Below are 14049 nucleotides of genomic sequence, written 5' to 3' on the forward strand. Positions count from 1 at the left end.
TTTTTTTGTTTTTGTTTTTTGTTTTTTTGTTGCCTAGAAGGTTTTCACATAATCTTTGAATTTCTTTGGTGCATAACAATAAACACAGGACAAGGAAATCAAGGAGTGTACATCAAGAAGAATGAATAGAAAGCACAGAAAATTAACAGTTATGATACAATATTATAAAGACAATAATAGACAGTATGTACAATATGGCTGTTCATTTAAATGAAGGACCTTTGTGCAGGAATGTGCAGAAGATCACAGTATTAAGTATAAAGAATATTTGTAATGTGCAGTAGAAGATTATGATCTGTACAAGGGATGAATCATAGGCCTAACATTTTATTGTGAAGGGCTCTTGTGTGGAACAATGCTACTCATACAGACAACAAGAAACACCAAAAATATATTTACAATTAGTTTGTGAACAAGATAAAAACTTTAAACCAACTTTTGAATGTAAACAGTGAATAATATAAATTGACAAACATAATATTCACATTTCTCTGGAGTTTATAGTTATCAAGTCAATTCTGAAGAGTATGGTGCCTTTGCCACAAAGCATACTCTTAATTCACTATCTTTGAATGAATGTCCCTCAACTATTGTTCGAGAAATTCTTCTAAATATTGATAGTTGGTAGTTACAGACCCAGTGTGATGAATCAAGTCTCTTTACTTCATGCAGCATGGAGAGAAGACCTCAGCATGGTTGTTCTCTCCCAGACTTTAAGAGTGCCTTGCCTTATACACCATCAAATACATAGATGAACAATTGTTCATCTAGGTCTCCCTCGGTACAATGATCCTTTAATGTTGCAGTGTAACTCTGAGTTGGCTGCCTCACAACACAAAAATCACCATCAAACAGACATGTTTTCTTACAACAAGATTTGTAGGGTATCTTTTTCTGAACTATACAGTACTTTAACATAATGCTGATTTGACAAACATTTTACCTTTACCAAACCAACTGCAGCTTCTGCAATGTGCATATGGTACATAGTGATTTTGATAATATTTGCGGGGGAAAAACTTTTGGTTACACAATGGACTGAAGAACATTGGAGGCTTGTGAACTGGGGCTGTTACTCACTGTGTGGAACACAACTGCATTTGTTTGTGATATTTCCCCTGTTGTGCCTGCAGAATGAAGGAGTATGCCATATATACATGCTGTTGGGATTATGGAAGTTATGTGCTCATAATGGACTACAAGAAGACAAATGCATAAAAAAATAAACTCAAGTTCAAGACTTAACATTGTATGCATAAAGGTGGAAATTGCTAATGAACTGCTTCCCCATAAAAAGAAGAACCCAAAGTCCATAAATAATGAAATGGGAAATTCCTAAAGAAAAAAGATTTCAGAGTGCACAGTGGTCTAAGAGATCCTAAATGAAAGGAGATGTCTGAAACTAACTAGGGCTGCACTATATGGTGTTGTATTGTGATTACTTTGATAGATATTACTATTGCAATATAATTTACTATTAGTGCAGGAGATGACAATATTTGCATCACAAATTTAATTTTCATTGAAAGAAATCTATTAAAATTATGATAATGTGACATTAGTTGGGGTCTGTACCAAACATGTTTTCTTAAATCTTGAGACACCTTATTATAATTATATACAACATATTTTACCTTTATCAAACTAATTGCAGCTTCTGAAATTTGCATATTGTGATTTCAATAATATTTTGAATAATTGTTAGTTAATTGTTATAACTAACGCACATTACATTGAGGACGGGTCGTCCCCTTATCGGAAGGTTGTGGGTTCGTTTCCCGGCACTTCCTGCCGCCGTGTCGAAGTATCCTTGAGCAAGATACTGAACCCCGAATTGCTCCTGATGCTGTGCATCAGTATGTTAATGTGTATGAATGTTAGTTTCTATTTGATAGGCTTTGCCATCATTGAGTGAATGTGTGTGAATGGGGAGAGTGTGGCATGTAGTGTACAGAGTGGTCAAAAGACTATAAAGGCGCTATATAAGTACAGTCCATTTACCATTTATATTTTCCCCTCACAGCAGTCTGTCACAGAGAGATGGTTTACAAGGGTAAGCCTTTTTCTCATCTCCCCATTTTGCTGTTATACTGTACATATTCAGGGCTGTTAAACTGCACTAGGATGTCTGTAACCAACATTAGTCTTTTATAAGCTGTAGAGGGCTCAGTTTTAACGCTAGAGTGAAGATTCTGGTATCATATTAAACTTGAAAACATAAGGCATCCATTGTTGATTATAGCTTGTCAACAAGGGGCCATAATAACTCATAAACATAAATCATAAACATATGGTTACTGGTATACATACTGTTGCTGTCATTTTTATGTATGTATTATTTGTTTATTTTTTGTGATATTGTGCAAACTGGGTGGCGTATGGGTGCAGGGAATGATATAGGTGAGCTCATCAGTGAAGGTGGATGAGCGCACAGTTTTTGACCATGTAGTCATGCACATGCTGTTCTTTTGTTATAAGAGAATAAACTTTTTTGCAAAATGAAGAATTGTATGTACACACGACCAACTAGGCTGACGCAGTCTAGCAATCACAACGCATACCTATATTAGTCACTGCTCGTCCTTCACTTGGGTTTCTGGACAGCTGTTGGAAAAGAGACATAAAACAGCTTCAGTCAGCACAATACAGAGAATATATATTAAACATGTTCCATTATAACTTGTTCCACTGCAGAATGTGCAGCCATAAAACTCAACTGCTTATCAACAATCCAATCAGTGCACAACTACAGAGGTCACTTTGTGCTCCATGACAAACAATGTCTTACACAGTCCAAGCCATGCAGTCCCCACCATCTTGTGAAAAACAGATAGGAGTGTGGAGAGAGAGAGAGATCTGCAAAATGAAATATAAACAACAAAGGGGGCAGAACAATAACAAAATATATAAAACAAAGGGCAAACAAGAACATGAGTTTGTTGTGCTCTAACACACACAAAGACCCACTCTTAAATGTCTCATACTGAATAATGCATTTAACTAAATATCACACAATACTAAAGAAACATGTGTACAGCCCTGTTACACGGTTCAGGTTTTCACTGAAGTCAGTTTTTTATGAGTATCGCAATGTGATGTTGAACGAAAGATAAGGTTACACCCACAGTTGAAGTAGTCATTTTGATCGTTTGTATTTGTTAACATGCAGCTTTTTAAATGTTGTTGGAATTGTAGGAAGGTGTTATCTTCTTATCTTCCATATTTAAAGGTGTTTAACTGTGGGTGGCCACAAGTCTAATAAAGGTGCACACTAAGTGGTACAGGTGTGGCGCACAGAAATATGGTTTTTGAACGTCTCATGGTCGGCTGTTGTTTTGTTTATTGAAAAATATTTGTTATAATTCAAGAAATAAGTGTTTCTTGGTTGAGCTGATGTTAGCTTGAAGGAAGTGGGAAAAGACAAACACACAGCTGTTGTAGCAACAGACATCCATTCATAACAGGTGTACCGCTCAACTAACTCAACACCAGGTTGGGTGCTGTCTGACACTTCTCTCGCATTCAATTCAATTTTATTTGTATAGCGCCAATTCATAACAGAAGTTATCTCAGGACACTTTTCAAATAGAGCAGGTCTAGACCGAACTCCTTAAAACATTAATTACAGAAACCCAACAGTACCACCATGAGCAAGACCTTGGCGACGGGGGCAAACTTCCTTTTAAGAGGCAGAAACCTTGGACAGACCCCGGCTCTAGGTGGGTGGTCGTCTGCTTCATCTCTAGGCAACAGTCTCTTAAAGGCACATTTCACAATTTTAGCTGTTACCGTCTCCCCAGTACTTTGTTGGTGCTAAACCAAAAAAGGTTCATTGTTGAATACCCAAAGGCAATAAGCTAACACACACTTATTTTCAGGAGTTGACTAATCTCAGTGTCAATTTCATCACCAGAGCACCCTCTGATGAAGACCACTATAGGTAGGTACATTTTAACGTTTTACATTTAACATTAACATAATTTTTTTTCTCTCTATGTACAAGAACTGAGATTTGATTTTCTCCCTATATCCTATATCCATATCCTTCTTTTGGTTTCATGTTGGAACTAAAAATTGTTTGACATTTGAACTAAACCTTTCATTTTCAGCTAATGTTGAGATGCAAAACAAGTTGCAGGCTTTCCTCTCGTAATAGTTCAGAAGAAAAAGCTTTGTGTCAAATGTCAACAGTAACAAGATCAATAATTGTTGCATCAGGACAAAAATCACAATTTACTCATCTTTTTTCTGAATACATTTTGCAAGGTTAAATCTATTATTTTTTTTAAAATCTAATATTGAGGTTCCTTTAGTGCCACAAGGAAAATCTATTGCATACTTCTTTATTTGTGGAAAATTCTTCACTGAAATTCCACACTGTGCAAACCTCATCACATGCAGAGTAGGGCAAGGTCCGTTGACCATAACAGTGCAGAAACACATAATTTTACCAAAAAGTATTTTTTCCACCACATGTGAAGATCACAACAATCATGCCACAGCTTGAGCTTGTCAGCACTGTTGTTTTGTTAAAATAACATTTATATCCAGAACTGACAGAAGGAAATGTCACTTACAAGAAGTCACATGCTGATTCATTTTCAGCACGACACTTCCTTTATTTGGTTAGAACAGAAAACAGTACTAACATGTATGGGAAGAGTGAAGTGTCTGAACTTTATTCTCTTCCAGTGTTGACATCTGAAACAGCCTTTTCATAAAGTACATTATATAACTCACACAAGTACACTCAGCCAACATGTTATCAGCATAATTCTGCTGACGACACCAGTGTCTGTATATTCAAGATAACATTTGCTCTTCCACATACTTTTCATTAGAAACAGCCAACAGAGAAGATTCATGTACAGAGCTATCGCAATCGGACCACAAAGAAACAAAGCAGGACTAGAGGATTACTAGTCAGGCCAACTGAAAGTATAAATAAGGCGTCACCCATGAAACCAACCAACTCACCCTTCAAAATAAAAGCTCACGACCGCTTTTCTTTTAATCATAACTGTAACTTGGCATCTACAGTTGTGATACTTTGATTATTAATGAAAGCTTAGCAATTAGTGGCACTGAAAATGTAAATGAATATTGACATGTAAATACTCTGAGTTGGGACATACCAACTCATGCTTTATGCTTTTATAGAATGAAGTTGGAGTTTTAATTTTTCTTACCTACTATATGTCCTTACATTGTGCAGATACATATCAAATAATGACTTTGTATTTTGTGTTATTCAGATACATAACACTGCCAAAGCACTTTTACTTTACTGTAAAATATGTAATTAATTAGTTCCAATACAACCAAAATACTACTTGACTAGTGTCACCTGCAAATGTGAGATAGAATTTTATTTATTTTTCAGTTTCCCTGGCACTTGACCAATCACTCAGTGGGTGGGAGGTAAGTGACAGTCTGTAGGAATGTGGAATAAGATGAACTCTTGCTGTACAATTCTCTAAAGTAGGGTTGAGAAATGCATTGGGACAGCGGTGCGATGTGAATGTGTAGCTGTGTGAATGATGACAGTTTGACTTTGAAGAATATACAGGTATACACTATTGACAGTATATATTTGCAGAAGTGTTTGCATCAGTTAGATCTGTAGAGTTTCTGTAGTTTGCTGACCACGTTCAGATACAAATAAACTTTGTCATCAACCAGACAAGATGCGTTTGTTAACAGATTAAACTTTCATTGCACATAATAAGGAAGAGCCTACAATCTAGTGTTGAATATCACAATCACACAGTACTTCAGGATTTTATATAAAACATGGTGTTTGTGGTTGAAGCAAAGATCCAATCAGCTCTTGGATCAGGCAACAGCTAGACATTTTCCCTGCGCATTTTGCCTGTGTCTTGCAGCCAGTCGCCGCAATCTTTTACTTACCAAAAAAAAATCCTCTGCGCCCGCGAAGAGGTTTTCTATTATCAATCTGTTCTATTATATCACTGTGGGGGGGAATTGGCAAATTGGTGCCCCCTACAGCTGCAAGCGCCCTGCTTGCCGAGAAGGTGCCTTGCACCGAAGCTGTGTGAGAAGGGGAAGGGGGAGGGGGACAGTTCACCTCTGGGTCTCACTAATGGAACGGACAAGGGGGGGACAAGGGATCCACTGTAAGTCAGTCACACCTCGACTTTCTTCTAAATAACGAACATTTCAATCACAATATAATAAATACAGGCCTGTAGTTCATGCACATTTTTGTTTTTCTGAATTGTGTGAAATGGATAACAAAAATAGGTAATCGCTCGAAGGGGTCTCGCCCAGGGTTAGTTACCTGGATAAACCAGTTACCTCGTCATAGTAGAGCATGATCTCCTCCGAGTCTGGAGAGGTGCCATACAGCAGTTCGCTCCCGAAAGCGTCCCAGTATGCGGCGTCTCCCTCCCTCCTTTACCACCTCTGCTTCTCCACAGTGGAGCCTTGATTCAGGATTCGCCACACCTGTGGAATCCAAAGCAGGGGCGGGTCCAGAGAATTTTCTGGTGGGGGACACAGGGGGTAACAACAATTAATCTGGGGTGGCCGCCCAAAAGTAACAAAATGAAAGTTGCCACTGATCGCCCACTACAATATGGGCCATCACTTCAATTGATATTGTACAGTTACACACTGTTTGTTTTCATCTTGCTTTTCTTGGCCACATTAAATCTGCTGGGTGTACTCTTACCAAGTGGTAACACACAGAACACTAGCAGGTTTGCTGTACAGAGTTAGCAAGAAGTTAGTGCTTCTAGCTCTGTACAGTGAACACAGCAACATGTTATTTGTACTGTACCAACATCACAGTGGCAACAATGATAGGATACTCTGTTGTTGTTCATGTCACAAAACGCAAAACAACGGATGCAATTAGTAATTGCTAACGTTACTGAAACAGTGGAGAGATGTTAACGTTTGTCCAGATGGAGAGCAAACTAAAGTAAAACACACAAGAACAGTTTCCCATGCAAACTGAACCAAATTAGACCCAAATGGAACAGAAGTTGGCAAAACCTTGTTGTGACAGTCTTAAAGAAGCTGTAGAGTTCTGTTCTTACCTCGGTGCACCTAGGAGCATCACGTTGCAAAATAGTCTGTGACTGGTGAAGTTACACGAGTTCATTCCAGTCCCTCCAGAAAAACGCGATTATGCGATCGTATAATTCAATGCATAATCAGCCAAAGTCCGCATATTTATGCGGGGCCGCATTTTTCTCAAAGACGCCGCACTTTAACCGCATAAATTGCTAATTTCCGCGCAAAATATGCGGGGCTTGCATGATGTCATAATCTATACATTTTCGTTGCAGAAAAGTCATATATATCTCAACAGAAAGTTAAACATTTGTTGCGTTTACTTCACTCAAGAGCAGCCATTTTCCCCTGTTGCCATGGGAACGTTTTGACGTGACGTAATTACGCAACGTGAACATCATCGAAAAGCTGCAAACCCCGCGATGAAAACCTTACAGTTGTAAGTATATCAGTAGTAACACAGTGTAGACACACAAGGTTTCGGCTTTGCTTCCCTTTTAACATGCAGCGTCGGTAAAGAGCTTTGGCGCAATGATTGACATTACCCCGAGTCAATGACCAGTGGGGGGGCATACGGGGTGGCCAATCAGATTACAGAGGGGGTGGGTGCTCCCATCTCTGGTGGGAGGGATGCGAGGAGAGGAGAGGAGAGGATGAGAGACACAGAGGAGAGAGGAATATACAATGGACAGACGATTTTTTCTTCTCGACTACCGCTGTACTTTATGATCTCTGGGAGAACCCTCATGCACTCCACATTACAGTGGGGCAGCCTTAAGTCCCCGCGGATTTATCGGGGACGCCCCTCGCAGTCCAGGTGTTCCCGGCACGTCCAGCTGAGAGGAGGCCACGGGGCAGACGGAGGACCAGGTGGACAGATTATATCTCCACACTGGCCTGGGACCGCTTAGGGATCCCCCAGTCAGAGTTGGCAGATGTGGCCATAGAAAAGGAAGTTTGGGGTCCTCTGCTGGACCAGCTACCCCCGCGACCCGATCCCGGATAAACGGATGAAGATGAGATGAGCCCCTCGCATTCCGTGGAGATTGGGATTGACCATTGGATGACTTTGCTGTGTTGGGTGCTGATTACAGAAGATCGTTCAATTAGACTTTATAGTCCCTGTAGTCCGTTTGTTAGAAGACCAGACCGACAGGAGAACTCTACCGTTAGGAAAGAGGACTGCAATAAACGACGTGCTTTTATTTTGAAAAAAACTTATTTCGAAAGTGAAATTTAAGTTAATTCCTGATCCCCAGTGTCGCAGCGAAACAGTGAGTACTTGTTTTTCTGCTATATTTTCTTTAAAGAAGGTAACACATTCCATATATAACACTGTTGAACCCTGTTGTGTGGGTGTGTGTTGTTTGGGCAACGCTAGAACTCTTATTGCCGAGCTAACGTAAGATCAAGATTATCGGTTACGTAAGAAAGAAGGCCATTTTCTAGAAAAGGCCTTGTCCTTAAGAGTCTTATTTTCCTCAAACAGATATTTGGAAGTCGTAAGGCTTGTCTATATCGGGAAGGTTGCTGCCACTGTTGCCAGAGGTTTGTCGGGCTCTCACCCAGTTGTATGCATATACAGATACAGTCACTGTAAGCGTATTGCAGGCTATAAACCAAACATAAACCAATCCGGTTTGTACAACACAAGTCTGGCTGTGTTAATCAGGTTTCTCATTAACATCATGTTTAAGATGTCTGGTGTTCATTGCAGTGGTTTAATGGGGTGTGTCTGTGTGGGAGGGTATGAGGTGTGCTTGTGTAGTTTCATGGCAGAAAGAATGAGGGTCTTTGTTCTAACAGAAAGTTCTACTGGTCATGAAACCCCTGTTGGTCAGAGAGGGATCATGTGGAACAGGAAGTTTGAGTTTCCTCTCTATGTGTGTGGTTGTGTTCAAGGACAAATCGAAGTGTGTATGTGTGTGTGATCTTACATTAATGGTGCCAAGTTAATTTGTTCATCAGTAATCTCTAATCTGTGATCTCTACATGAATATGTGTTCTTTCAGTTTCCAGATGGTGTCCTCCTGTTGGATTTTACTCTCAGTGAGATGACGTCTTCAGTCCATGAAAACTGTGATCCAGCAGTAGAAAATGATGTTTGGAAGAAAACCTTTGACAGCTGCACCATTGCTGGTAAAATCATTTGTTATTACAGTCAGCTTTTATTTGCTTAGTTGCTTAGTTATTTACTCTTATGGCTCCAATGACACAAATGTGACCTCATTATCATGTGACTTCCTGCTATAACTCACCTGCAAAGGTTGAACTAAAATCTCTTTCTTACTCTTCACAGATTCTTGTGATGAATATCTTCAGAGGACATGCACTACAATGTCATCCATCAGAGTATCAGAGAGGGAATGAATGCTGTCCTAAGTGTCTTCCTGGTAAGATCCAGTTGAATATTGAAGGATATTTCACTTTGGTAGTTCCATATGGAGTCTTTAGTTCTACTGCCAGGTGCAGACACTGTGTGCAGATCAGTGGAGTCAGTCTGACTCCCATGGTTGGTGCTGTTTATGTTCACCAGTGAAATGTATCTGTGAAGGACTCTGACTGGAGTTTTATTCCAACAGTAAAACAACAAGCTCTCATTTATATATTGTTTTGTATTTTTTTAAACTTGAGCTTCATCTGGTGGTAGAAAGAAGAATGACACTGTAGTAGACAGCAGTGTATGTCACTTTGCCAAGCTCACAACATGCACTTTACTCTCAAGATGATACATTTTCATTTTAATAGAAACATTGAAATTGAATAGTTTTTCTCTCCAACAGGAAGTCGAGTTAAAACAGATTGCACAGAGTTCAGGAGTACTTCCTGTCTGTCCTGCACTGAGGGAACCTTCATAAATCAGCCTACAGTACGGACACAATGTTACTCCTGTACAGTCTGTATTGCAGGTAGAGTTCTGTTCATATTCCCTGGTTATTAGTAGAAACATGTGACTAAGATTTAAAGGCAGTAAGTAGGCTTATTACTGCAAGTCCCACTGTTAATGCTGTGGAAGAACTGACCACACTGTTGAAGATTGGTTGTCAGTGTGAAGATGCAGAGACTCATTTTGATGAGTTGCTGCACATTACTGCTTTTGTATTTATGGAAATAACAGACTACATGCAGAAACAAAGACCTCATGTGTTCTGAATTATTGTGAGTGTCCTAACAGGCTCTTTTCACACAAGTAAGACACAACACATTCAACATGAAGACAAGCTGTATTTTTGTAGTGAAGGTATCAGCTGTTAATATCGGCTGAGACTTTCCTTTATTCAGTGTTTAAACAGCAATGATCAGGTTTATATGTTTTTATCAGTGGGACTAGTAATGAATCAAAGTAAAGTAAAATGACAATTCAATTACCTTGTAGATTTCATAAAGACTTGGAGATGGTTTTTAAGTTATAAACAAAGTAGCATGTTGGTCTGCAGTAGATTAAGTGAAATAAAAGTTCTGTGTCTCCATGTGTAACCTGTGTATGTGTTGACAGGTTCTGGTTTGAAGATAAAGACGTCATGTACAACAACATCAGATACAGTTTGTGAACCACTGGAGGGATTCTACTGTTTGGACTCTACAGAGGACGGCTGTATGTCAGCACAGAGACACACACTCTGTCAACCAGGACAATACATCAGTCAGAAAGGTGGGTTTACTTGTGCTGACTTAACAACTAAACCTTGTATAAAAAACCTGTGTATATGAGTATTAAGTAGTGTTGTTGATTGATACAGGTCCACATATTGACATCTTAGTGCAAAGTATTTGAATTCTACATACCCCCCCTACTCCTATAAAACCTCTCGCAACTCTGTATACTATGGCCTGCTACATAGCTGAAGCCTACACTGTCCCAGAGCTGGCCTCTTGAACCACTGGCTTAGCTGACATTACAACACAGATACCTTTACACATGGCTATGAATGTGCTTCTAGTGACTGTAAAAGCTCCAGTGGATAGTGTTACCTCTTGTGTCACACACTCTGTAGCCACCTATATGATTCTCTCTGCTGCATTTTTAAAGTTCTAGGAGAGAGAGAGCTAGCTTTCTTCACTTTCAGATTAAAGGTAAGGTTTGAATGAGAATGCCAAAGTTCAAGGAAACTAACCCCAATGACAACTGGCTGTTCCAACCAGCTGTTCCAACCAGCTATTGACCAACCCAGTATGGACCCTCTCTGTACTGATTCATCTAACACTTTGATCCCTTCATAATGTCTCTGTTGAACTGGTTTGTGTCTGTACAGGAACAGCATTAACAGACACTGAGTGCTCTGACTGCAGTGCTGGAACATATTCAGATGGAACATTTCCATCCTGTCAGCCACACACACAGTAAGTGAAGCTTCACATCAGACACCTGGATTCTTCCAACAGCAGTGAATTCATTGGATCCTACTAATGTTCCTGTAAAAGATTTCCCTCTGTCATTCCAGATGTGAATCAATGAATCTTCTGATAAAAGCAGGAACTGTTTCAACTGATGCTCAATGTGGAGAACAAAGTTCACAACCAACAGGGATTGTGATCGGTGTTGTTGGAAGGTGATTGATAATGATGGGAAGAGGGGCTTGGCTAGGGGAGGTTGTGGGCAGTGGCTCCCTGTGTGGCCCTGTGGTGGTGCGGTGGGGCTCAGGTGGGGGCGGGGACTTCTCCCCTGGATGGGCGCACATGTACATATCTAAAACTTAATAATCAAAACAAAGGGAGACTGCTGCTCCTCAATGGACAGCTGGAACAGAGGAAGCCTACTGTGGCTGTGATTCAGGAGGTAGAGTGGGTCGTTTGCTAATCAGAAGGTTGCTGGTCGATCCGCAGCTCCTCCCACTGCATGTTGAGTTGTCCTTGCACAAGTTACTGAAGCCTACATTTCTCTTGATACCGCGCTCTAAGTGTGTGTGACTGTGCGTGCAGTACTTTGAGTACTTTGAACACTAGAGAGGTGGGTAGAGGTGCAGGATGAAAGCAGCATATGGTAAAACGAGAGCTGGTTGGAACATAACAGGTATGTGGGAAAATGAGTTATTTCTGTGCTGTCAGCCCATCTTTGTTTCTGCAGGACCAGCATGTGTTCACTTACTGTGTTGATTTCTGCAGTCATTCTGCAGTCATTCTGCAGTGGAACAAGTTATAATGGAACATGTTTAATATATATTCTCTGTATTGTGCTGACTGAAGCTGTTTTATGTCTCTTTTCCAACAGCTGTCCAGAAACCCAAGTAAAGGTCAAAGAAGGAAGTACGAGCAGTAACGTTGTCTGTGGAAGTTCTTCAAGGAATTATTATGCATATATACCTCTATTATTATCGTTATTAACAGTTGCTGGACTTGTGACCACAGGTTAGGGCTTATTTTGAATCCCTGATATAACTACCTAATACCTACCGATTCCCATTGTTGTCTGCCTCCAGGATGGTCGCTAACTGCTAAAGCTATTAATTGTGTCTTGCTTTTGGATTTCAGGCAGGCTAACAATGAAAAAGGACTCTGGTAGGTCTGAATTTATTTTAAGTACTCATTTTTAAGTTAATGTCTCACAATGTTTCACACAACAGGCTGCACCTGAGTTTGTTTTAATGTCTTTTATTTCTTCTTCTTCCCGCCTACAGTCTCCAGTTCTGGAGGTAGATGACTCAGTTTGTGTTGTGAAAAATATTAGAATTCCTCAGTGGCAACATGAGCTCAGTGCTACCGGGCATCTGCAACAATAATGGTCACTCTTTTGTATTTTTAGATTGAAAACTGAAGAGTGGAAAATATTCTCAATTCCATCTGATAGAGTAATGTTTGATTAAAAACTACAATAAGCAGTTACTGAAATTATTGAGACTTTTTAAAAATGAAAGTACTATTTGTGAGCTATTTATAAAGATTTGTGTCTTCAGTAGGAACCAATGGGCCTGGGGCTGAGAGCCACAGACAGTATTTAGAGATGGACTAATGTCTAGTTTTGTTTTTCCATGGGACTTTTTTCCATGCTGCTTTTATGTTTTTATGTAAAGTGTCTTTGAGTATTTAGAAAAGCGCTTATAAATAAAATGTATTATTATTATTATTAAAAATAACATCAATGTTGATGAATTATTTTAATCCTAATGGATCCTATTTTACCTATACTTTTGTACTATTTCTTTAGCAACATTTTGAATACAGGATTTGTACTCGTACTACGTTAAAATTGTTGTATTGCTTTTATACAGGAAGATCACTGATATTAACCACTGATATGATATGCTATGCTTTTTTCACTGTAGTAATGTAATGTGCCTTCAGTGTTTTCTTGTGTAGGAGAGGGGAGGACCTTATTTTTGTAATATTTTTTTTTTCGAACCTATTCTTTTTTATTATACTTTGCTTTGTATTGTGCTTTTATACTTTCTAATGTATTTGCTGTACAAATAAAGTCCCCTTGCTTTGACTAACTGCTCTGAATGTGAACATTTGTTTCAGGAAGCCCTCCAAACAGTCAGGAAGTAAAAGTGGCTGCAGTCAGTAGCAGGGAAGAAGTGAGAGCGGTCAGCTGATGTGTGTAGGTTGTCTAACACATTTTGGTTCTCTGATATCTCTATTCTCTAAGGACTCCATTTGTCTAAGGACTGACCAATCAGACAGACCAAAAGCAGGGACAGTGGGACTGTTATATGGCTCAGTATTGTGATAACAGCCATGTCCTTCACTGCTGACAGCTCCATATGAACACTTGGACTTTGATTAAAGCAGTTCAGACTGTCACATCCTTAAATAACATCAGACCGCCTTATAACTGACTGCTGACATCCAGTGGCTGAAATCACTTATTGTATTTTAAGCTGGACATGGCAAATATTTCCTGAGCAACTTTAGCCTTCATGAATTATGAACCTACCTATAGCAACGCAGCTTGAGTTGACTGCCTGAACTAGCTTGTAGGCTTAGCTCCATATGTGCAAGAGGGAGAGGGGGACACTGATGCAGCTACGGATACCACAGAAACCATCAACGCTGACTCTCTAATACCAAACA

General features: G+C 39.6%; 1 protein-coding gene and 1 long non-coding RNA gene across 3 annotated transcripts; one reads left to right on the forward strand and one right to left on the reverse strand.

Moving 5' to 3' along the window:
• Positions 1-307: 307 nt before the first annotated feature.
• On the reverse strand, positions 308-5904 carry LOC127360872 (uncharacterized). Its single transcript, XR_007883953.1, has 2 exons — positions 2718-5904; positions 308-2604 (listed from the first exon to the last, which is right to left on the reverse strand). It is a non-coding gene; the product is annotated as an uncharacterized LOC127360872 (long non-coding RNA).
• A 1769-nt stretch (positions 5905-7673) lies between these two features.
• On the forward strand, positions 7674-13469 carry LOC127360870 (tumor necrosis factor receptor superfamily member 14-like). 2 transcript variants are annotated; one of them, XM_051395292.1, is made up of 10 exons: positions 7675-8315; positions 9054-9180; positions 9341-9434; positions 9825-9950; positions 10538-10693; positions 11295-11382; positions 11484-11591; positions 12251-12387; positions 12511-12537; positions 12657-13469. In XM_051395292.1, the coding sequence occupies exons 2-10, from the start codon at positions 9139-9141 to the stop codon at positions 12677-12679; spliced, it is 801 nt and encodes a 266-aa protein (XP_051251252.1). In that variant the 5' UTR covers positions 7675-8315; positions 9054-9138; the 3' UTR covers positions 12680-13469. The 2 variants fall into 2 exon arrangements, with proteins under 2 accessions (XP_051251251.1, XP_051251252.1); XM_051395291.1 differs by lacking the exon at positions 12657-13469 and having other exon boundaries at positions 7674-8315; positions 12511-12634.
• Positions 13470-14049: the final 580 nt, after the last annotated feature.

This window comes from Dicentrarchus labrax, unplaced genomic scaffold, assembly GCF_905237075.1.
Source record: "Dicentrarchus labrax unplaced genomic scaffold, dlabrax2021, whole genome shotgun sequence".
NCBI classification, from domain to species: Eukaryota; Metazoa; Chordata; class Actinopteri; family Moronidae; genus Dicentrarchus; species Dicentrarchus labrax.